General features: G+C 45.3%; 1 protein-coding gene across 1 annotated transcript in view; it reads left to right on the forward strand.

Moving 5' to 3' along the window:
• Nucleotides 1–25211, forward strand: part of STK32B (serine/threonine kinase 32B) — a 337581-nt gene that overhangs the window by 52360 nt on the left and 260010 nt on the right. Inside the window, exon 2 of the mRNA XM_023638366.2 lies at nucleotides 20482–20537. Within this exon, the coding sequence (XP_023494134.1) occupies nucleotides 20482–20537 (56 nt within the window). The remainder of the gene's footprint in view (nucleotides 1–20481; nucleotides 20538–25211) is intronic.

The raw sequence follows: 25211 nt of genomic DNA on the forward strand, positions 1-25211 counted from the left end.
TCCAGCCCAGCCACTTAACATGACTCCACATCAGTGTTCCAGTGTGACAAAGAGGAGATGAGCTCTAAAAGCATGTTCTGAGGGAAAGAGGCAGATGGTTGTTTTCCAGAGGCAAGTGATACCCCTGGAGCTGCTGTAGGAGGAGGGAACAAACTCGGCTTCAGGTGACCCACAGATGTAGAGTTCTCAGAAATACGGCTGCTGCATCGTGCACCTTAACCATTTCAGGTTTCTGTTTTCGGCCGTGGTCCCACGGGTGTGATTCGACAAGCCAGCCAACTCACAGAAGGAGAGATGTTCCAGCATACCACGATTCTCTTTACACTTTTGGAGAAATTGTGACACCTTGGGGGTAACCAGACACAACCGACCCTTGCCATTTACAAGGGCTATGTCCAGAGTCCTTCAGGAATTTGAGGCTTCATGAATGAGATCTCTCTTTTGTTAATGATTTTTTAAATGCAATGTGTCCAACACAGAGAAGTATGGAAATAACACGATGCACACCAGCGTACCCTCCCCCAGCTTAAGAAACGAACATCGTAGATACAGTTGAAGCCTCTTGTCTATCACGTGGTCATCCTTTTCCCTCCCCAGAGGTTACCATGAACATTTCCATGGGGGTTTTTATTCTTTTGCCTAATGTTATGTAACCCAAAGCAATATGTCCTATTTTTAAACTCCACCAGAATGAAATTAGATCATTCTGCGTCTTGCCTTTCTCCCTCCCCATTATTTTTTATGTTTATTCATCTGATGTGGTTCATTTATTTTAACTGCTCCACAGTGTTCCCTGTCATTACACCACAATTTATTGACTCAGTCCCTTCTTGACGATGAATATGAGCGTTCTTGTTTGGGTTTCCTTGTGCAACCCCTGGGAGTTTCTGTAGGGCACCTTCCACAGGGTGCACACAGAGAAATAGTGGAATTGCTGGGTTTGCCACCTTAGAATTGATAAGCTATTGACAAATGAGGGGCAATTTGCACTTCCACCCACAACTTTCGATAGTTCCTGCTTGCCCACATCTAGTCAACACTTGGTATTCTCAGACTTTAAATTTTTCCCAGTATGATGAGTCTTTAAATTGCATTTTCTGGTACGAGTGAGGTTGAACCTCTTTTGAAATATTTGTCATCCATTCCGGTTTCCAAAGTGGAGAAGGATGTTGTCTATTCATATCCTTTGCCTATTTTTTTTCCCAACAGGTTGAATAGCGTCAGTAATAGAAGGCATCCTTATCTTACTTATCTGACTTCGGTGGAAATGCTTCTAAAGTTTTAACGTTAAGAATGATGTTTGTTGTAGATTTTTGATCATTAACTGTTAGCAGGTTGAGGAAGTTCACTGTATTCTCAGTTTGCTAAGAGGTTTATAAAGCATTCTGAATAGTGCTGATTTTAACTTTTTAAATGAAATATTACATATGTGAAAGTGCACAAGGCGTAAGTGTAAAGCTTGACACATTTTCAGAAAGTGACTACAGCCATGCGATCAACAGCCAGTCAAAGAACAAACAGGGACAGGAACCCGTAAACGCCCTGTGTGCCTTTACATAGCTCTGTCTTCTGCTCAAAGGTTATCCTTCTTGTGAATTCTAACACCACAGATTAGTTTTGTGTTTTCAAACCTTATATAAATAGAATCATGGAATATATGTTTTTTTGTATCTGGCTTCATTTTCTCAACTTTGTTTGTAAATTTCGTCTGTGTTGTTTTATGTAGCTTTAGTTTGTTTATTTTCATTTTTGCTATGTTCCATTGTATGAATATACTGCGTTATATGTCTCTGTTCTGATCTTGATACACATTTGATGATAGAATAGGATTCACTGTTTAGGTCTGTGCCTTAGAGTGAAATTTCGAGGTGATACGAGATGCCTGTGCTCACTGTCCCAAGCAGTTGCATCAATTTCCATTTGCACCTGTGGTGTGAGAAGGGCGTGGGTGTTCGTATGAGGTGATGCGTTTATTTTAAGTGCTCTGCACTGGTCCCTTGATTACACCACAATTTATTGACTCAGTCCCTTGCTCCGCATCCTCCCTGACAATTGTCAGTTGTCTGTCATTTTAATTTTAGCTGTTCCGGTAGGTGTGTAATGACACTTCATTGCAGTTTTAATTTACATTTCCTGTCATTAATGATGTTGAATACCTTTTTATATGATTACTTTCGTTTAGATATCTTTTAAAGAAATACCTGTTCAATTCTCTTTGCCAAGTTTTCTGTTGAGTGTGTCTCTTTCTTGTTGACTGATAGGAGTTCTCTGTATGCTCTGGATATGAGCTCGACCACAGAGGTCTTGGGTGTATGATAGAAATATCTTCTCCTGTTCTCTATTGTGCATTTTTTACTCTCTTACTGGTGCCTTTTGATGAACAGATATTCTAAAATTTAATTTATTAGTCTTTTCCTTTATGGTTGGTGCTTAAGAAATCTTTCCCTACTCTAAGACCATGAAGATATCCCAAATGGCAAAGGATGTTGCCCATACATGTCCTTTGCCCCTTTTTTCCAATAGGTTGAATTGTTGAATAGCATCAGTAATAGAGGGTATCTTTCTCTTATTCCTGACTTCACTGGAAATGTTTCTAAAGTTTTGACATTAAGAATGATGTTTGCGTAAAGTTTTTGGTTGTTAACTATTACCAGATTAAGGAAGTTTCCTGTATTACCAGTTTTTCTCTAGAAAACTTAAGCTTTTGCCGTGAGTGCTCAGATCTACAAGCTACTTGGAATGGAGTTTTGCGTAAGGTGTAAGATAGAGGTCTTTATCACACTTAGTAAAATTAACAGTAGTTACTTAATATCATTCAATCCACATTCAGATTTCCTCCATTGCCCCAAATACGTGCCTTTTACAGACTGTTGAGATCAGGATCCGAAGAAAGCCCCATCCGTTCTGTTTCTTGATGCTATGTCTCTTAATTTTCATGTCTCTTTTGACCCATAACAGTTGTCTCTCTTTAAACATTACTTTTTCATGCTATTTACTTGTGAAGGAGGTAGGTTTTCCTGAAGAAAGTTTCACGTACTGGATTTTATTATCGCTTCTTTGTGGTGTCATTTAACTTATTCCTTTGGACCTTACACGTCCTGTGGACCTTAAGTTAGATGTAAAGTATGGGTTAAATTTAATCATTTTTGGCGTAAATTCTTCGCTAGTGGTGCCGTGCATCGTATCCAGTTTTGGATGTGTCACTTTTAGTGATGCGGAGATTGATCAGTGGGTTAGGTGCTGACAGTCTGATCCCTTCCTTGTAAAACCCCTCATCAACCTCCCACCTAGTCATTTTCCCATCCATCGATGACCACTGCCAGAATCAGTTATTAACTGAGGGATTGCAAATGGTCAATTGTAATTCTACCGCTCTTTCTGTATTTAGTAAGTGAAAGAACTCTATCTCATCCTTTTTGCTATTTGGTTAACTTGAAATAAAATTCATTCTAGAATGGCACAATAAATTCTTAATTCTTTTCCTTTATTCATCAAATTTCAGAGGAGTTGGTATCTTCCCAAATTCCAATGTAACACAGCGAGTTTTGTTTCTTTGTCTCTCCTTTTGTGAGGCTCATTATGAACTCATTTTTTTGTAAATTCCATGCACTTTAATAAATTTCAGCCTAATTTTTTATGTAAATTTGTATTGAAGCATAACATACTACAGACTATTGCACAGATCATTAACATACAACTTGAGGTGGTCTTCACAAGGTGAATACACCTTTATGACCACTGCTCATATCAATAAAGATAACATTATGAGACCCCAAAGAAGCCCCCCTTTGTGATCTCTTCCACTCACCCGCTCCCAAAGGTAACCACCGCCTTCATCACCTTCATTTAGTTTTTCCCGGTTTGTAACTTTATATAAGTGACTCTGTGGTATGTATTCTTTGGTATGCAACATTTGTTCGACACTGTGTTTCTGAGGATCACCTGTAGTGCTGTAGATTGTTTATTCTTGTTGGTGCATTGTATTCCAGCATGAGACTATATTGCCATCTAACCTTTCTGCTATTGATGGAATTTGGGTTGTTTCCAGTTTGAGGTTGAAACAAGTCTTGCATATGTCTTGGGCTTGTTTTCTGATGTCCCTGTGGTTTTTTGGATGTGTACTTTGGAGTGGAATTGCTAGGTCATACGCGAATGCCCAGCTTCAATTGGCATTGTTAAATGCTTTTCCAAAGCGTGTGTGTGTGTGCGTGTGTGTTTACCAGCTTAAACTCCCACTAGCAACCTACGAGAATTCTGGTTGTCCCATATCTTTGCCAGCATTTAGTGTTCGTTATAATTTTAGAAATTCTAGTGGGGTATGTAGTGACATTCTGTTGTACTTTCAATTTATATCTCTCTGATGTGTGATGAAATGCAACACATTTTCATATGTATATTGGCCATTTGATACTCCTTTTATGAAATATCTGTTCAAGTCTTGTCAATTATTTTTCCAGTCAGGTTATTTCTCTCCTCTTCGTACTGAGTTTTGGGTGTTCATTGTGTTTTGAATAATGGCCATTTATCCGTTATGTACATTGCAGATGTTTTCTTATACTCTGGCTTTTTCATTCTCTTAGGGGTATCTTTGAGTGGACAGAAATTGTTACTTTAATGTAGCCAACATAGTAAGTTTGTCCTTTATAATGGGTGGACACATTTTGTTTCCTGTTTTAAACATTTTCCCTCTAAGTCGTCACAAAGATTTTTGTCCTAAGTAACCGTTTGAAGGTTTCCATGTTCACCTTTCATTATTGATTTTTCCATCCACGTGGAGTTGGTTTTGTTTATGGGGGGAGCGGAGTAGGGGACAATATTTATTTCCAGTTCACTCACTACTGTTTATTGAAAAGACTGTTGTAACAGTTTTCTGTATAATAGTCCATTTTCTGTAAAAAATGGGTAGGATTTTGTTAATTAAATAGATAAATTTGAAGGACCTTAACATCTTTAAAATACTGAGTGTTCTGGGCGTGAGCATGGGATATCCCTGTGTATTTAAGTCCTTATGTTTCTCTCAGTAAGACTGGTAGAGCTCTTGCACATATTTTTAAGATAAATTCTTAGAGGTTTAATTGTTTAATGCTATTTGAATGTTATTTAATAAATGATACATAAGGGGCTGGCCTGGTTGCATAGTGGTTAAGTTCGCACTCTCTGCTTCGGTGGCCCAGGGGTCATAGGTTTGGATCCCAGGCGTGGACCTACACACTGCTCATCAAGCCACACTGTGGTCAAGTCCCACATACAAAACAGAAGAAGACTGGCACAGATGGTAGCTCAGGGCCAATCTTCCTCACCACATACACACACGAAAATATACATAGAAATATAATTGCTTTTTTGTGCATCGATCTTGTATCCTGTGTCCTTTCTAAATTCACTAAGTACATTAGTTTGTCTATAGATTATTTTTGACTTTCTACATATTTAGTGGTGTCTTTTATGAATAAGGATATTTTATATTTTCTTTCCCAAACCTTACACCTTTTATTTCTATTTGTGTCTGAGCAGTTGTCTAGGACGTCTAGTAAAATGTTGAACAGAAGTGGTGATAACAAGCGTTTTGCCTCTTTCCTGATTTCTTTAAATATTTAACCATTAGGTATAATGTTTTTTGTAGGTTTGTTGTAAATACTCTATCAGATTAAAGAAATTCCATCTCCTCTTAAATTTACTGTGTTTTATAATGAATGAGTATTGGATTTTTCTTTTTTTTTAGTGAGGGAGATTGGCCCTGAGTTAACATCTGTTGCCAGTCTTCCTCTTTTTGCTTGAGGAAGATTGGCCCTGAGCTAACATCTGTGCCAATCTTCCTCTATTTTATATGTGGGATGCCACCACAGCATGGCTTGATGAGTGGTGTATGTCTGCACCCAGGATCCAAACCCGAGAACCTGGGCCGCCAAAGCAGAGTACACTGAACTTAACCACTCTGCCATGGGGCCAGCCCTGAGTATTGGATTTTTATCAAATGCTTTTTGTGCATCAAATAAAATAATTTCAAATGCCCTTTTCCCCCGTCTGTTAATGTCATCAATCTCATATTTCTGGCATAAACGGAATCTGATCGTATTGTAGTAATCATCGTATATATTGCTGGATTCCATCTGCTAATATTTTATTTAGGATTTTTGCATTTATCTTCTTGAGTCAGATCGACCTATAATTTCCTTTCTTATAATGTTCTTCTCATCTTTTGGTATCAAGATTGTGCTGATCTCATAAAGCAAATTGGGCAGTGTTTCCCTTTTTCCTGTTCTCTGGAGAGTTTACATAATTTTGGTGTTCTTTCACACTTCAATGGAAGAATTCACTGTTGAGGCCATCTGGACCTAGGGATTTATTTGTGGCGATATGGTTAATTGTAGGGTCAACTTCCTGATAGATATAGGACTGTTCAGATTTTCTATTCAGTCTTTTGTCTGTCAACTGGTCAAGTGATTTGCAGAGTGAGTGATTCAAGTTCATGTTCAAGTTCAAGTTCATGTGGCATCAGACATCTTTACATGTCATGGGCTTCAGGATCACCTGCCAACCTTCTGTCTGCCAATGCTGAGGGTCATTGACCTCAGGAAGTACGTTCATCTTTCTGCCTCCTGGAATCACAAGTAGAAATCGTGAGGAAAACCAGGAGTGACTAAAACAGTCAGTAGAAGAGAATAGTTATAGTTAAGTCTGAAAGACTCATTAGTCTTGAAGAATGGAAACCTTGAAAGGCAGTTTATATGCAAACAGGCCCAATGTGCGTGCTGTACCAGGCTGCACTCCATCATTAGCCCACCAGAGACCCCTCTAAGGAGGATCTTCTCCCTCTCTCTCTTTCTTCCCTCCTGATTGCCATGCTCTCTCCAGCTTCCTTGTCAAATTAACACAGACTGAAGCCTCATTCTTGTCCAGAGCCTCGTCTGGCAAGGAAACCGTGTGCTTCATTATCCCGCCAGGCCCTGCTGTCCCAGAACCTCAGGAGGTGAGATCCAGAAGCACTCCTCCAGGTGCCGTGCACAGCTGCCTTGTGTCCCTAACGAGGGAGCCGAGGGCCGGGGAGAGGAAGACGTGTGTCCAAGTTTAGTCCTTCATTCATTTGTTTACTCGACAGATGTTTATCAAATATTTATTGAACAACTACTTCACATGAGGCACAAGGGAAACAAAGATAGACAAGTGCCCTTGTTAAGACAGACAGTGAGCTAATAAATGAATACATAAAAAGTGGGAGAATATGGTATATGTGGGAAGGAAATGTACAGGGTCCTGTGATAGAAAATGATGTTCATGGACCTGCTAGATGGGGTTTGTCTTAGTTTGGGTGTCTCTAGAGGTGGACCCTGAGACAAGGGTTTACATGCAAGTAGTTTGTTTGGGAGGTGATCCCAAGAAGCCTGGGAGGGAAGGAAGTGAGGCCGGAAGGGAAGGCAGCCGAGAAAGGGTGCCTTATCGAGCGAGTTCCCACTGTGGGCACCTGCGGACTTTGGGAAGCAGTGTGGGACGCGCCTCGGGGTCATCCATGCCTGGGCTTAAGGGACTTGCGATGCTGACTCATGCGTGCCCTCCAGCCATTGGGCAGAGGCCGTCCCAGGGCACTGTCACTTCTGGACACTTCCCACCTGCTGTGCAGGTGGGTCAGAGTCCCCTCGCCAGAGAGAGTCCTCCAGCGAAGACATGTGGGTGCCAGCAGTGTGTGCAGCGAGTTGGTAAGGACTGAGGGGAGGTAGGCGGGGCACCAACCGCGTCAGCTACAAGGTGGTACTAGGGAATACAGAGCAGCAGAACCGATAGGACCGACAGCTAGATTAAAAGATTTGTCATAAGGGATTGGCTCAGCTGATTATGGAGGCTGAGCAGCGCCCAGATCTGCAGTCAGAAACCTGGAGGCGCGGGAGAGCCGATGGTGTACCTTCCAGTCTGAAAGCCAGCAGCCTTGAGACCCGGGAAGAGCCGATGTTTCAGTTTGAGTCTGAAGGCAGAAAGACTGATTTCCCGTCTCAGGGCAGTCAGTTGGAGGAGTTAGTTCTCTCTTACTTGGGTGAGGGGCAGCTTCTTTGTTTTTTTTTCAGGCCTTCAACTGATTGGATGAGGCCCTCCCACAATGGGGGTGGTGTGGCGATCTGTTTTATTCAGTGTATAGGTTCAGATGTTACTCTTATCCAAAAACACCCTTATGGACACACCCAGAATCATATTTGACTGAATATCTGGGTACATCGTGTCCCAGTTAAGTGGACACATAAGGTTGACCATCACAAAGGTGGTCTGAGAAAGTTTCTCTGTGATGGAGAGATCTAAGCTGGGATGGGAAAGATGAACCATGGCTGAGGTTCACAAAGAGCTGGAGGAGGAAAGAGAGGAGCTTGGCTGGCTCTGGGGACCGGCAGATGCTGTGACTGTCCAAAGTGAACAGGATTCATTTACTCAGGAGAGGAGATAGAATGCCTGCTGTGTGCCAGGCACTGGGGAGAGGGAGTGAACAAAACAGACAAATATGCTCATTTGGAAGCAGGGAGTCAGACAACCACTAAAGGAATACAATACATAGCGGGTCAGACAGAGCCTCTGTCAGCCTGGGTCCCCCAGGGGGGTCAGTGAGCAGAGCTGCCAGCTGATCTGTATGCACACGTTGTGTGAGTGAAAAAATAAACATTTATGGTTGTAAGCTGTCAAGATGGGTTTGTTTGTTACACAGCCTAACCTAGCCCATACTCACGGGTGAGCCATCTTGCTAAATGGCAAAACAGATCACACCACCCCATCCCTTTAATACACACACACACACACACACACACACTCTCACACACTCCCCTCTGCCACTCAAAACCCTGGCGGTTTCCCCATTGCCCTCAGCATAAGGAATAGCATCTTTATCCAAGCCTCAGCGGCCTGGCATGGTCAGCCCTGCCCCCTCTCCAGTATCATCTCTCGTCGTCTCAGTGTCTTTGAACATGCTCTTCCTTCTGCTTGGAACCTTCCAGCATGTTCTGCCCGGTTCCAGCTCTCCTGCCCTTCCTTCCACCTTGTCCAATTCCTACGCATCCTTCTGGTCTCAGTTTAAAGTTCACTTTCTCAGGGGAACCTTCCTGCCCCAGGGTGGATGCGTTCCCATGATACGTCTTCTTGTCACCCTTGGCACTTCTCCCAATGACAGGTGACATTCTTGCTTAGCGTCAGCTTCCTGATAGATCTCAGGCCCTCAGAGGGAAGATGCGGATGATGTCTGTCTTATTTCTTCTGGTGTCTCCGTGTAGATCACTGACGATGTTGAAGAATAAGCTGCTGGTGAATGTGGATCGATGGAATACATGAAAGATCTCTGACATTTTCCCATTAGAGTGCTTTGATTAAATGCCAGAGTTTCTTTGAAAAGGAGTCTCGAGTAGAGACATAGCACTCAGTTTTGTTCAGTTCCAGTCTTTTCGAATAACAGCCTCTGTCTTCCAGGAAAAGGAGAGACAGGAGTGCCCAGGAGGCCCATCTCCTCCAGAGCCTGCCGTCCCTGCTGCGGTGGCCGGTGGCCGCTCGGGGACGACATGTGGCACTCTAACTGGGAGCAGTGCAGGCTGACTATTTCATGGGGTGGTGGTGGCACGCTGCAGGTCACAGGTTGGAGCTTGTCATTTGTTTGAGATTACGTGGCGGCTCCAGCTCTTCCCACACCTCTGACCCCACGTCAATGAACCAACTGTTCATTAATAACTTTGTGAGGCCACAAGTTGCAAGAAACGTTCTCTGCGTGAGAGGGAGTAGCTGGGGACATTCCCGGAGACTCCACCATCTATTTTCAAAAATAAAGTGAAGCGATGATTTCATTTGGTTGAAAGCACAGGGACTTGCGACATTCCCGAGGGCAGTGCTCTGTGTCACATCACAAGCCGTGCTGTGCTCTTGGCTAGCTTTGCCATGTTGCTTTATCTTCCAAACAGGAGTTCCCATCTCTCCCTCTTTGGGACTCTCCCGGGGCCCCTCAGGCCTCACGTATTGTTTGGCACACAGTCGGCTGACTGAGCCAAACCCAGTTCCCACCCCTGGACCACCGTGCTTCCCAAACAGCCTGTGCCCTCAAAAGGATCATGGTTAGTGGGGGAGACACACGTGTGTGAGCTTGAAAAATTGCTTTCCTACCTTATTCCAGGAAAGACTTAAGTTGGCTCAGCAGGTACTCAAAGTGTAAGAGTATGGCACAAATGAAAATGTGAGTGAAGACAACGAAGGAAAACAAGGATGGGGCAGAAATGGCGTCAGGACGAATCTTGGAATGTGTGCCTCAACAGCCTTCAGGCAGATTTGAGTTTCCTCGTGGCCAATTCAAAAAGTACAACCAGGGCAGGTACCCATTTCACAGGTTCATGCAGAGAAACCAGCCCTGGTGCTGGGGAGAAGCACTGGGACTCCTGGTCCTGAGGGACGGCCACTGGGCGAGTTGTCAGGAGAGCGAGCTCTCGCTGTGGTGCTGCAGCTTTGCTGGTCACAGGAACTTGGCCACGTCACTTGACTCCGCATTCAATCAAGGACGGGCATCTCTGTTCTGTCCCCTCCTAGGCCTGCTGTGAAGGCCAGACGGGGTGAAGTGCTTTCTGGACCAGAAGAGCTATACAAGTGTGAGACGTTATCATCCAGAAGAAATTGACAGTCTCCATCCACCTCTCTGACCCTCAGTTATCTTTACCGTGAAATAGAACGGAAATTCCGCCGGGGTGAGGACCGGTCCTGGGCGCCTGGCCTGTGCCTGATACGGATGGGTTCTCTCCTCTAGTGAGTACTAGTGCACAAATAAGTAGAGTGACTTTCACAAACGCTTGGCCACGTGGCTCATGGTGGTTTCTTCCTCCCGGTGTTGTCCGGTCAACACTGTAGGCCAGTGCTCCTCGACCTTTCCTGCAGTGTCCCCTCCCTTCCCCTCCCCGTCCCAGGAGTCTCTGAGACATTCATTTTCCTAATCATGTCCCCCCCCCCCACCTGCTGTGAAATTTTGGTACCTCAGATGTCCTGTGGCTCTGTTAACTGGGGAGGCTCACGGAAGGAACCGGAACCTGTATAACCATAGGGGCACTAGGAGGACTTGATGCCAGCCTGGGACATTTTCCGTTTCTACATGGACCAGAAAGGAACCAGTTTGTCTTTTTCTTAGCTACTTCATGAAAACCAGTGCTTTGGAGCTCTGCTGGACAATGGGGAGCATGAGAATTCCAGAAAGCTTTCATTTCCTTTCTTTTTTTCTCTCTGATATTGTCAGTTTTTTTCCGACGTCTATTCTCTAGGTTTTATCTCCTTCTAAGAATCTGACACAGCCCAAGTGTACGCTCAGCAATTTGTGTTAAGACTGTATGATTCTGTTACACAACACTCATTTTTAGAATAGATTCAATAAGGACTTTTTCAGTTCTGCAGGAATGCATTCAGCTTATAAATGTGCGGGAGGAGCACCATATATGAGCAAACCAGGTTTCAAATAACATGTTTTTATCTTCTGAAACTAATCTCGTGACTTGAGCTCCAAAAGTTCCTTTTTTTGCGTACACTCCATTATTTCCTTGAAGTTTTAGTAATTTTCCGTCCTCCATGTGCATTTATTTCAACAGCCAGTCGTTTTCTAATCCCTGCACATAGCGATCCAGGACTCACGTACAGGTAGACGCGTGTTGAGTAAATGAATGTCATGTTTAGAGACGATGTGTGAAATCATGAGGATTTTGGAGATCTGTTAGTGACAAAACAAGGACTAAACAACTCATGACAGTGATCAGGAACCTACCTGGTGCCGTGCTTTGTTCTGAGCACTTTATAAATATTAGATAAGTTGATCCTACAGCAACCCTATTCTGTAGCTGTTATTATATTCCCCTATTACCGAGGAGGCAGCAGCTCTAGTAAGGGGAGGAGCTGGCTTCAGAGTCTGTGTGTGGAATCATGTCATTACGATAACAGTGAACAACCACCTGTAGTAATGATTATGAGAGTAGTAACGCCAAGAACAGAGGAAAATGGCAGCATCATTTAGGGAGCAGATCCAACCTGTCAAGTGGGATGCTGGTGTTTTCTGCGAATCATCTCTAGTTTTTACAGGGACTATTGAAGGTAAGTGATGTTACTGTTCCCATTTTGCAGACATGGAAACAAAGCCCCAGGGAGGTCAAGAAAGCCCCAGGTCCCACAGTGCTGGTGGAGGGGCTGCGTCTGGAGTCGGGCCTGCCTGCACCAGTCTGTGCTGAGGAGACTGCTGCCCCCGATAAGAGGCCGGGGGCAGCCATCTCTTCAGATACCTTGTCCTGGACCCCACAGCAGGTATCTCGAGCTCAGCAGGCCCCAAGCCAAACTCACCATCCTTCGCCACAAATGGTCCTTCTTTCTCCTCTGTTCCCTGCCTCTGCTGGAGCCTTCACTGTCCGTATCTAATCAGTCACCATGCTGGGGAGCCAGAAATCTTGATTGATTCCACACCTCCCTCCCTCTCTGGCCGCATCCCGTGCTCTTGCTGACTTGTGTCATGTCTTTCTCGAGTCTTCTCCTTTTCCCTCCGCCTGTCCTGGCTCCAGGTCAGGCTTTCCTTTGCCTGGATAGTGCATGTGCCCCTGTGCTTGGTCTGCCCCGGCTCCCTTCCTTGGACCCACACTGCCGCAGGCTCAGAGGATGCTTGAATGCAGTTTCCCTCTGTAACCCTGGTCCCTCATGACGCCTGTGCTTTCCAATAACATCAACATCGTCATCATTCTTGTCTTAGTCAGCTCGGCTGCCGTAACAGAGCAGCACAGACTGGGCAGCTTAAACAACGGAAACTTATTTCCCCACAGTCCTGGAGCCTGGATGGCTGAGATCAAGGAGCCGGCAGGGTTGGTTTCCTCTGAGGCCTCTCTCCTTGGCTTGCAGATGGCTGCTTTCTCCCTGTGTCCTTACATGGTCCTCCCTCTGTGTGTCTGTGTCCTGATGTCCCCTTATAAGGCCGCCAGTCATGTTGGATTAGGGCCACTCATATGACCTCATTCTACCTTAATGACATTTGTAAAGACCCCGTCTCCAAATAGTCACATCTAAGGTCCCGGGGACTTCAGCATATGACACAGTTCAGCCCACAACAATTATCATCATCCTAAGTCATGACACTATTGTCATCACTCCCGTCACCTCCCCCCACCATGATTTATTGCTCACTTAGTACGTGTTGGGCTCTGGCCTAAGCCTTTCATCGTGATCTCATGTAATTTTCACAACACACCTGTGACCTGCATTTTCCAGGAATGAAGGAGAAGAGTGGTGAGGTAAAGCCCCTACATTGCTTACTTAAGAAAGTGCTCTGTCATGTTTTGCTTCTGCCAAAATGTCCTTATGCCCCCAGTCTTTAGGCCAGGGGAGCTGCCTTATAGCCCATCCGCTTGTAAATCAAACCCATTTTTCTGATTGTGGAATTTGGCTGTCTCAGAGAGAAAAAGTCCTGAAACCTTTGACTGGGTTCATCAGATGTCAGCTGAGCAGAGGATCCTGTGTGCTTGTCAAGGGCTCTGTGATCTCAACTCTTCTCCTTAAAGCGATCAGCATCTTCTCATCTCTGAGGCCTCCCAACACCCTCAGAAGGGTGGACAGTCCCTTCTCTGCCCCACCCCAAAGCACCTCCGAGCTTATCTCCATGCTAGCACCTACACCTGCTTGCTTACCCTCTTGATGGAGAGAGCTTGAGTGGCTGGGACCAAGTTTGCTTTGTTTCTGGCCTGGGACCTAGAGTGGAATCAGACTTCTATGAAGGTCACGCAGGAAATACAAAATACATGAAGGATCTTGTAACCCCAGAGGGACACCCGAGGCCATGAATATAAAGAGTTCCAGCGAAGCTTCTTATCTCATTATTCTGGTTTGTGTTAGTCTGGTAAGGGGATAAGATTGTGTGTGTGTGTGCCCATGTGTGTGCACACATGTCTGCACGTGCATGTGTACATGTGTGTTTTAGGGGCCATCCCTAGTCTTTAGCAGTTCATAATTCATCATTTATTTGGCCCTGTAGGAGGCAGAATTTTAGGATGGCCCCATGAACTCCCTGTTCCGCCTCCACTCCCATGATTACATTACATTATACTGCAAAGAGCAGGTTACCTGGGTGGATCTAAGCTAATCACATGAGCCCTCTAAAAGCTGAGAGATTTCTCCAACGTGTCACCGAAAGGAAAGTCAGAGAGAGTGAAGCGCGAGAAGGAATTGATGCACCACTAGGAGCCTCCAGATGCTTGGAGAGCTCCTGGGCTCACAGCAGGAGAGAGACAGAGCCCTCCATCCTACAACCACAAGGAACTGAATTCTGCCAACGACCTCGATGGTTAGGAAGCAGCGGATTCCTCCCCAGAATGCCTAATAAGAGCAGCCTGGCCAACACCTTGATTTTGGCCTTGCAAGACCCTAAGCAGAGAACCCATCGATTCCACTCAGATTTCTGCAGTGCAGAGCTGTGGGCTAATCAAAGGGTGTTGTTTTAAGCTGCTACATCGTGATACTTGTTACACAGCAGAGAAAACCCATTTAGGCCCTTCCTATGAGTGTAGGCCAGGCCCTGAGCTAGGAACTGGGGATGTGGAGATTAGTGGGCTGGCCCCTGCCCACAAGGTCCTCGTGGTCAGATGTGGGAATTGGGAATTCAGGCTGGAGGAACTCGGGGTTGAAGGCCCAGGTTGTTTGGGGGGCTGCTATAGCACCACTTGATGGCGGGCAAATGTGGTGGGGCAGGCCTGGGGCCGGGGTGGGCGCTGGAGGGAGGATGCTGAGCTGGCTGGGCTTGCAGCCTGATCCTGTGTGGCTTTTCTTCAGCTGCTGGGCCACGTGGACATGTTTGGGCTCTGGAGCCATCTGGGGCACCTGTTCCTGGCTTTCTCCCTGAGCCTCTATACTCTCCCTCCCCATTTGCCTCCATCAAGGAGTCTGCTTCCTCCTTCACGGTGAAAATGGTGACGCCTTAACTCCCCATCCCAAACTCACCGACTTCGCTGTGTCTTCAAGTCTGCCTCCAGCTGCCCTCGCTCCTCCTGGGACCTCACCGCAGGGGCCATCTCCTGTTCCCTCCAGGCAAATTGCTTATCTGACCCCAGCCCACTGCCGAAAGGCTCCAGCCTTAACTTAGGTTGAGGGTCATTTTTTTGCCTATGGATGTCCAGTTGCTCCAGCACCATTTATGGAAAGGTTATCCTTCCTCCGCTGAGTTGTTTTTGCACTTTTATCAAAACCCAGTTGGGCATATTGGGTGGAGCTGTTTCTGGGCTCTCTAGTCTGTTCCATTCATTCACATGTGTATCCCTCCACCAATACCACTAAGTCTTGGTTTCTGGAGCTCTTCAGTGGGCCCTGATAGTGGATGGAGTGAGTCCTCCCATCGATTCTTCTTTTTCAAGATTGTTTTAGCTATTCTATGGCTACAACGCCCCACACCTCCTAGGATGGTCCTTGGGCCTTATATCTTGTTATGGTGGCCCCAGGACACTAACACATGGGGCACAGAGGAAGCAGCTTCTGCCCCGAGAGGATTGCCGTGGAATATTTTCCTGTGTGAGTTGGGCATGTGATTTCCTGAGTGCTTGTAGATTCAGTGGTTTCACTGATAGGAGTGTAGAGTGAGAAAAAAAGGCTTTTGGCTTTATGAAACACATTTATCAACTAGAAAATAAAACCATTTTTAATGAGACTATGAAAGGCAGTTACAGCTCAGCTTAGCAAACACTCATTGTCTACTCCGTCCTGGGGATAGAAGAAGGGAGTGGATGAAATGTCCGTACAGAGCAACTGGTCCAGCTGTGGCTCCGGGCAGCCAGAGGGGATGCTGGCCGGCAGCTGGATCAGTGTCTCCAGCTGGACCTCCGCTCTGGATGTAACGTGGATGAGACCTGCACCTTAGTGCGGAGGAACCAAGGATGAGAGAGGGAGGCTGTGTGCACAGACGGTTCCACATGGGGCTGTGGTGCTAGGACAGACCTGTGAGCGGGATGTGGTGGGAGTTCCCGGGGTGTGACTCATAGCCTTGAACATTTGGAGTGAAAATACACTCACATGGTTCCTCAGTGCAGCCTCTCTTCCTGGGTGGGGAGCTGTCCATTCCAGCCCTGGTGCAGCCTGTGAGTCTGTGGCCTTCGACTAAGCAGATTACCTGCCGAGGGACGGAGTGCTACACCTAGAGGGTCTGTTCCTCGAGTTATGGGGAAGGAAGAGACTGAGAGTTTTTACTGCCTTCCTTGTCAGGTACGGAGCTTTATGGTTCTGACGTTGTCACATTTAACTCTGTTTCACTCGGAAATTTATTTTGAGGTCTAGTGAACAGAGAGGTACTAGTTTAACTTTATTTTGATCCAAATAGCTAACCAGTTCCCCCAGCCCAGCTTACTGAGTAACTCTGCTCTTCTCTGCTGGAGTCCTGCCTGGGCCTCTTAGCCTGCAAAGCTGTGTTCCTTCCTCCGCTCTATCCTGACTCTCTGGTGGACATTCTTGTGACTCAGTTTCCCAGTAGAATCATGCTTTGTTAGGGATTATGTCTTTTTGTTCATTGCAGGAATCTTTGTCACATGCAAAACTATTTGATGAGTGAATGGATGAATGAACGATGTATTCTTATGTCTAGTAGGACAAAACTTTTCAGGCAGAACATTTTACCCTAGTCTCACCTATTTATTCTCTTAAGGGTGATTTTTGTCAATTTTGGGGAACGACCTCGATTATGATTATGTTAAATGTGGACGTGAATTTGACAGGAACTGACAAATCTCTTCTTGTGTCCCGAAACCTTCACTGCCTTATCCCAGTCATCGCCTTAACAACCCTGTGAGGCAGGTGTCATTGTGCCCATTTCACAGATGACTGTGGTGAGATGCTGAGAGGTGAAGGGGTGCCTCCTCCTCAAAGCTGTCCCTGCCCCCCAGGCAGAAGTGACCCTTTCACCGTTAATGTGCAGGGCACTCCCTTGGCCTTCTTCCTTTCAGGACTCATTCATTCCTTCATTCACTCGTTCATTCAATAGATATTTATTGAGCTCCTACTATAAGCCAGTTTCCAGGGCTACTGCAGTGAACAAAACGGGCAGACACCCCAGCCCTCCAGGAGGCGGCATTTCCAGGTGGGCGTGCAGACAATAGACAGTGGACAAGAGAACAGATATCTCAGCTTGTGAGAGTCACTATGAAGGAAGTAAAAATGGTGACGAGGTAGGGGGTGCTAAGTGGGAGGGCACGCAGGCGGGGGGTCCAGGGAAGGGCTCTCACTTCTCCAGGGAGGAGAGACCTGAGGATGGGAAGGGGCTGGTGTTGGGGCAAACCAGGGCCAAGCATTCCAGGGGGAGGAACAGCAGAAAGGTGTCGGGGTGGACGGGAAGCAGTCGGGAGGCCTGTGAGGCTGAGGCATGCCGAGGGCAGGGAGAGTGCACGGGGGAGGCTGCGAGGGCGGGGAGGACCAGGTCCTTCCAGGTCATGGTGAGGAGCATGGGTTTTCTTACCTATACTATGGGGCGCTACTGAAGAATCCAAGCACTACTTGTAGGCTCTTGAGATGGTGGGCAAAAGGGAGAAGAAGGGAATCTTCTTGGTCTTGGACCTGGGGAGAAACTCAGACCCTGGAGCCAAGAGGTGAATTCACAGCAAGGGTGTCCCTTTCTGAGAACTGCAGTGGTCTTATCTCCTGACTGAAAGAACCCCTTACTAAAACCCCAAGGCCGTGGGAGGCTGAATCCGCCCCTGGGAGGGGGCCTTGGTAAACAAGGGGAGATGCTTTTCCAGGCTCTGCTGAAGCCTGATGCATCCTTGTCCCAAAGAACTGTCTAGACGTCTAGTGACTCAACCCTCCTTGCTTCACTCTACTGACTGCTTTCTGCTCATGCCCTGTCCTGCTGTTCCGGGAACTAGTCCTGCTGTTTCATGCCTCTGGGTTCTGATTTTTATTGTAGCTTTTCCTGGAATCCCTACTTCTCCTCCTCACCCCCTGGAGGACTCTCGTTATTCCTCAAACCCACGCTCAGGGCGTTGTGCTTTTCAGAGCTCTCCCTGACTGTCCTGCAGGATGGTGTGGCTCTCTGCCCCAGGACCTTGTGCCTAACCCTGTACTGCACCAGCACCTGCTTTGGTGTCTCTGGTGGTCTGAAAAGACCCTGCTTTTCAAGAATGTAGCTCACCGTCTCCCAGCCGGCTCTAGCAGTGCTTGTGGCTTCTTCAGCTGGGACAGGTTAATGATCTAGAAACCGAGGAATGACCAGCTGTCCTGGATTTCCCAGGACCCTGGGCTCCGGGGGTGCAGGGCTTTCAGTGCTAAAACCAGGAAGGTGCTGGGCAAACCAGGACAAGACGGTCCCCCTAAGAAACCCACCATCCTGCCCTTCTACATCCCCCAGGCAACTTCTCTTGCTCTGGGCCAACTACCTATGTGATCCCCACAACCTATGTGACCGTGCGATCTCTGGCACTTTCACCGAAGCCATTTCAATCTGCTCATCGACAAGTGTAAACCCTTCGCTTATTTGAAGTGTGTTCATGTAGGCACTGTTATCGAGGTCTCAGTCTACCGGGTCTCAGGGAGATGCCAAATAAGCAGAAACACAGGCATGCACTCAGTCATTTAAATCCAATCCAGTCCAATAATCAAATAAACATCCAATTTGTGTTGTTTGCCCAATACTTTATATTAGATGTCCCTAGGAACATTTTGTAGGGCATATGGGTGAGTGGGATTCTTTACAATATGATACTAATTATTAAAATCATAATAGCTCTTGGCATTTGCCAGTTTGCTTGCTGTTTAACACCCCTCTCTAGTTACAAGAACAGACCAAAGAGGAGACCAGCGGAAACCACGCCTTCCCTCTGGGAGGCGTGGAGCTGGGGTTGGGGAGTGGAACCCAGGAGGCAGCAGCAGTGGGCTCCCTGATTCTGAAGCCCAGAATTAGCCAGACTCACCGGCCTGTTCAGTGACAACTCTGGACCCCACAGACCTCTCCGAGTGGAGGCTGGCCCTGAAAAGCTTCCAGCCAGAGGAGCAGAGGAAAAGCTTGCTCCCTGAAGGTGGACAGATTCCAGAGAAAGAACAGGACAAGCAGAAATACGCCAGTGCAATTCCTTTTCCAGCTCACCACTCGGACAACTCGCACCACCTTTGATGGGGCAAGAGGCCAGGGCCGCTCAGGAAATATGCCTCCTAGGAGAAACCAGAGGAGAGGGAGGGTTACTCCTCACGCCCCAACACAGGCAGCTGGCACTTTTGAGAGGCTTCAAGGTGCCCAGTGCTATTTATTCTATGCTCTTATGGAATGTAGGCACCGCTTCCCCCGTTTTATAGATGGGGTAAGTGAGGCACACGGAGGCCAAGTGGCTCAGCCAAGGCTACCCAGACTGTGGCCGAGCAGGAGTGTGGCCCTAAGCAGTCTGACTCCAGGCTGGCTTCTCCTGATCCCTGGATAGACGTCTGCAGAAGGTTCAGGGGTAGCATTAAGGATAAAGTGGGTTGTTGGGAGAGGGGGAAGCTTCAGGAGAGAAAGAGAGTGCGTGAGCTGTCTAGCAAAGGCCAGGAAGGAGTTTTCCCTAAAATGAGGGGTGTTGTAGGAATGGCTCTCCAGGCAGGTGAAGCACCAGCCCAGAGACATGGCAGCAGGAGGCAGCAGGAGGCCATCCAGGAAGCAGCAGGGTTATTGCTAATTGGAGGGCAGGTGGCAGATGCCAGCAGTGAAGCCTGCCTCATGGGACCTTGGGGGCTCATGGTAGCATGTGTATGTTTCCTAGCTCATTGCTGGGCTCATAACAAGGGCAGTCCAAACACATTGCTTTTCTCTTCTCCTTGACCTTTGGTGAGTGGGGAAGAGGTGAAAATATGGAATTTCTTTTCCTGGCAAATTATTCTCAAAGGAAACCAATTTAGGTCGACAAACCGAGGTTTTTCTAAGTTAACCATTAACCCTGTCTCTGTTCCAAGCATGTCATGCATTAGATGGCATACTGGATCCTGGCTTTGGCTTGGCAGGGACATAATTCAACACCATTATATACCTCCATTGCATAAGTGTAATACACAGGGAACTAATTGTATTCATTCACTTCCTCACATCCTCGTCCCCATAATGTAGTGAACTAATCAATTCACTTCATCTTTTGTAAATAACATGTCTTTCCTAGTTATTGGAAACTGGCTGTAATTCAATCTAATTCAGAAATATTTACTGAACGCTTATTGTGTACCAGGAGTTGTGTTTGGCACTGTGAATATGGAGTTTTTCTTTCAATCATTCCTTTGGCTGGTGAATATTTGTTGAATACTGACTGTGTACTAACACTGTGCTAGGTGCCAGGAACACAGTGGAAGAAACTACAGTGGAGGGGGAAATGGAACATGCTGATGTTTCCATTTGGTGGTGGGGTGCTGCCATGGCAAATAAAACACGAGTGAAACCAGAAGCCATTGCAATAAATAGGTAGGTCTGTAGGTAAGGACTTTCAGAAACCAATACAAGGTGTGACAAATCTGATTTGTTCTTTTTTTCCTTTTTTTCTTTTGCAGTCAACTTTGACCATTTTCAGATTCTGCGGGCCATTGGTAAAGGGAGTTTTGGAAAGGTAAGAAGGATCACTGTTTAAAACTTTCATCAACAAAATATAAAAGTCCCAACCACTGGGCTTATGTCTGTTTTTTTGTGTTGGATTTTGTGTTGGTTACTGGGCGCTGGGAATTTTCTGTTTGACGGAAAGATTTACATTTGCCAAATCTGAAATGTGAAAGGAAGTCTGAATAGTTTCCTTTGGATCCACTGTAATTTTATTCTGAAAATTAAATTAGCATGGCAGGCCTGGTTTAGGTGAATTACAGTGGTAATTATTTCAAGATTGCTAATGCTATTTCTTCTTTGAGGATCTAAATGAGGAAAGTGGAAAAAATCCCGCAAACTTGTGAGATGGCCAGCAGAAGCTCTTTCCTGCAACGCAGGCATTTTATTACAAAAAAATTTATGGAGGAAAGAATGCTTAACATGATTTTTACCCTCGTAAGGAATTTTTTTTTCTCCCCAAAACCCCAGTCCATAGTTGTATATAAGTCCTTCTAGTTCTTCTATATGGGATGCCACCTAGGCACGGCTTGATGAGCGGTGCGTAGGTCCGTGCCCAGGATCCGAACTGGTGAACCCAGAGCCACCGAAGCAGAACATGCGAACTTAACCACCATGCCACCAGGCCAGCCCCTCAAACTTTTGAGTGTACAATATATAATTGTTCACTGTAGATACAGTGTTGCACAGCAGATCTCCAGAGCTTATTCAAATGCTTGACTGAAACTTTATGGCCATTGGTCAGTAGCTCCCCATTTCTCCTTCCCCTCAGTCCCCAGCAACCACCATTCCATGCTTGGATTCTATGAATTTGACTCTTTTCGATACCTCACATTTGTGGAATCAGGCAGCATTTATCTTTCCGTGACTGGCTTATTTCACTTAGCGTAATGTCCTCAAGGTTCATCCATGTTGTCACATGTTGCAGGATTTCTTTCTGTTTTAAGGTTGAATATTATTCCGTTGTGCCCATATACCACATTTTCTTTATTCATTCATCTGTTCATGGCCATTTAGATTGTTTCTGCATCTGGGCTATTGGGCATAGTGCTGCAGTGAACACAGGAGTGCTAATATCTCTTTGAAATACTGATTTCAATTCTTTCGGATAAATACCCAGAAGTGGGATTGCTGGATCATATGGTAGTTGTCGTTTCAGTTTTTTGAGGAACTTCCTTACTGTTTTCCATAGCGGCTGCACCAGTTTTCGTTCCCACGAACAATGTACAATGTACAATGGCTCCGATTTCTCCACGTCCTTGCCAACATTTGTTGTCTTTTGTGTTTTTGATGGCGGCCATGCTGACAGATGTGAGGTGGTATCTCACTGTGGTTTTGACTTGCATTGCCCTGGTGATTAGTGATGTTGACCCAACGTTGTCATATGCCTATTAGTCATTTGTCCACCTTCTTTGGAGAAATGTCTATTCAAGTCCATAGGCCATTTTAAATTGAGTTATTAGTTGTTTTTTTTTAAACTATTGAATTGTAGGAGTTCCTTGTATATTTTGGAGATTAACCCCTTATCGGATATATGGATTGCACATATTTTCTCCCATCCCATAGGTTGCCTTGCACTCTGTTGATTGTTTGCTGTGCAGAAGCTTTGTAGTTTGATGTGATCTCACTGGTTTATTTTTGTTACCTGTGCTTTTGGGGTCATATCTGTGAAATCACTGCTAAGACCAATGTCATGAAGCTTTTTCCTTATGTTTTTGGAGTTTTACGGTTTCAAGTGTTAAGATTTAATTCTTGAATCCATTTTGAGCTGATTTTTATCTATGGTATAAGATAAGGGCTCAGTTTCATTCTTTTGTGTGTGGATATCTAATTTTCCCATCACCATTTGTTGAAAAGACTGTCATTTCCCCATTGAGTATTGTTGGCCCTCTTGTCAAAGATCAGTTGACTATATATTCGTGGATTTATTTCTGGGCTCTCTATTCTGCTCCATTGGTCTACATATCTGTCCTTATTTTAGTTCCATGCTGTTCGGATTACTGTAACTTGGTTATATAACTTGAAATAAAGAAATGTGATGCCGCTACCTTTGTCTTCTTGCTCAACATTGTTTTGGCTGTTAGTGGTCTTTTGTGGCTCTATATGAATTAGAATTGTTTTTTCTATTTCTGCAAAAACTGCCATTGGGATTTTGATAGGGATTGCATTGAATCTGTAAAATGTTAATTTTGGTAATATTAACTCTTTCAACCCATGAAATGGATGCCTTTCCATTTGTTTGTGTCTTGTTTCGTTTCTTTCATCAACGTTTTGTAGTTTTCAATATACCAGTCTTTCACTTCCTTAGTTAAGTTTATTCCTAGGTATTTTTTCTTTTTGGTGCTGTAGTAAATGGAATTGTTTCCTAATTTCCTTTTCACATAGTTTATTATTAGTATATAGAAACACAACTGATCTTTGTATGTGATTCTGTATCCTGCAACTTTACTGAATTTCATTGTTCTAATGTTTTTGCAGAGTCTTTAGGACTTTTTGCGTATTAGATCATCTCATCTGCAAACAGGCACAGGTTTACTTCTTCCTTTCTGATTTGCATGCCTTTTATTTCTTTTTCTTCACTAATTCCTCTGTCTAGGATTTCCAGTCTGGTGTGGAAAAGAAGTGATGAGAGTGGGTATCCTTGCTTTGTTCCTGATTTTAGAGGAAAACCTTTTGTTTTTTTCCACTGTAACGTTAACTCTGGGCTTTTCATATATGACCTTTATTATGTTGACGTAATTTCCTTCCATTCCTGGTTTGTTGAGGGTTTTATCATGAAAGAATGTTGAATGTTGTCAGGTGCTTTTTCTGCCTCTATGCAGACAATTGTGTGGTTTTTACCCTATGTTCTGTTAATGTGGTGCATCACGTCAATTGACTCTTGTATGTTGAACTGTCCTCACACCCCGGGGACGAGTCCCACTCGCTCATGATGTATGATCCCTTTAATGTGCTGTTGGATTAGATTTGCCAGCATGTTTTTTTGAGGATTTTCCATCCATATTCATCAGGGATATTGGCCTGTAGATGTTTTTCTTGTGGTGTCTTTAACTGGTCTCGGTATCAGGGTGATGCTGGGCCCATAAAGTGAGAGGGAGTAGTTCCTCCTCTTCCATTTTTTGGAAAAGTTTGAGAAAAGTGTTATTGATTCTTTTTGAAATCTTTGGTAAAATTTAACAGTGAAGACAACTCTACTGGGCTTCTCTTGGTTGGGAGGTTTGACATTTGTTTGTGGAAAGTACATATTTGTGATCCCCGATCATTTTCAGTGACAGGCTATAGAGAGCAATGAGAGGAAGGCAGAGACTTTTAGAAAACAAATCCCAACCAAGCCCGCCTGTTCCCTCTTACTCAGAAATCTCCCCTGGCAATAATTGCTTTGAGTATCTATTGAACACCAGATACTCTCATATATTCTTAAGTAACTATTGTTATTTTCATTGTGCAAGTGGAAAAACTTAAATGGAAATACTCAGCCTCAGTAACTCCATGGTCACACAGGCAGGGAGTGTCCGAGCTGCGATTTGAACCATGGCCTGTAGATGACCAGGGACCTGCTGTTTTACCAGCTCCACACTCTTGATCAGACCATTCAGAACTTCCAGAGTTAGACTGAATACTGACCTGAGAAGTTGGAGAGAAGCAGCCTTCCTTCCCTCCCTCCCTCCTTTCCTTCCTACTGTTCTTTTATGAATTCAACCCATGAATATTCATTGATGCCTACCCAGTGCTTGGCGCTATTCTAGACTTTGATCTAGCCGTAACCTAAACAGACCCAAGTGCCTGTCCTCATGGAGTTTACATTTAGAAAGGACAGAGATGGCAAACAGATAAATATGTACATTTATGGTACTTTAGATACTAATAAGTAATAAAAATATAGCAAGGTAAGGGGCCAGCTCTGTGGCCCAGAGGTTAGTTCCGCACGCTCTGCTTCAGTGGCCCGGGTTGGGTTGCCAGGCACAGACCCTCACTGCTTGTTGGCAGCCATGCTGTGGCGGCAACCCTTATACAACATAGAGGAAGACTGGCACAGATGTTAGCTCAGGGGAATCTTCCTCACGCTAAAAACCAGAAATTAGCTTGGGGTGAATCTTCCTCATGGAAAAAAAAAAAAATGTATATATATATATCTAGCAAGGTAGGGGAGTATGGAGTTCTGGCGAGGGGGCCAGGGAGAAATTGCAGTTTTTTAGAGCTGAGCTGTCAATAGGATGTCCACTAACCACATGTTGATATTTAAATTTAATTTAATTAACATTAAGTAAAATTGTAAAAATTCCATTTCTTGGTCACACTAGCCATGTTTTAGGTGCTCAGGAGCCGCATCTGGCCGGTGGCTACTGTACTGGACAGTTCAGACTGTAGAACGTTTCCATGGCCGTAGGCAGGTCTACTCGACAGTGCTCTCACAGAGGTGGCAGGGGAGCCCTCCGTGGGAAGATGGTGTGTGAGCAGAGACCTGAAGGAAGGGCAGGAGCAGGACAGGCAGGTTCCGGGCAGAGGGAACAGCGAGCGTGGAGACCGTGCAAGGGAGTGTGCTCGGTAGTTTTGAGGAACGTCCAGGTGGGGAGAGTGGGAGAAGGTGAGGTCAGCGAGGCCAGACCACACGGGACCTAGCGGACTGTGCTGAAGGCTTTGTCCTCCTCTCTGAGTGAGAAGAGAAGGCCCTGGGGAGTTTTGACTA

Source organism: Equus caballus, chromosome 3 (assembly GCF_041296265.1).
Source record: "Equus caballus isolate H_3958 breed thoroughbred chromosome 3, TB-T2T, whole genome shotgun sequence".
Classification (NCBI taxonomy): domain Eukaryota; kingdom Metazoa; phylum Chordata; class Mammalia; order Perissodactyla; family Equidae; genus Equus; species Equus caballus.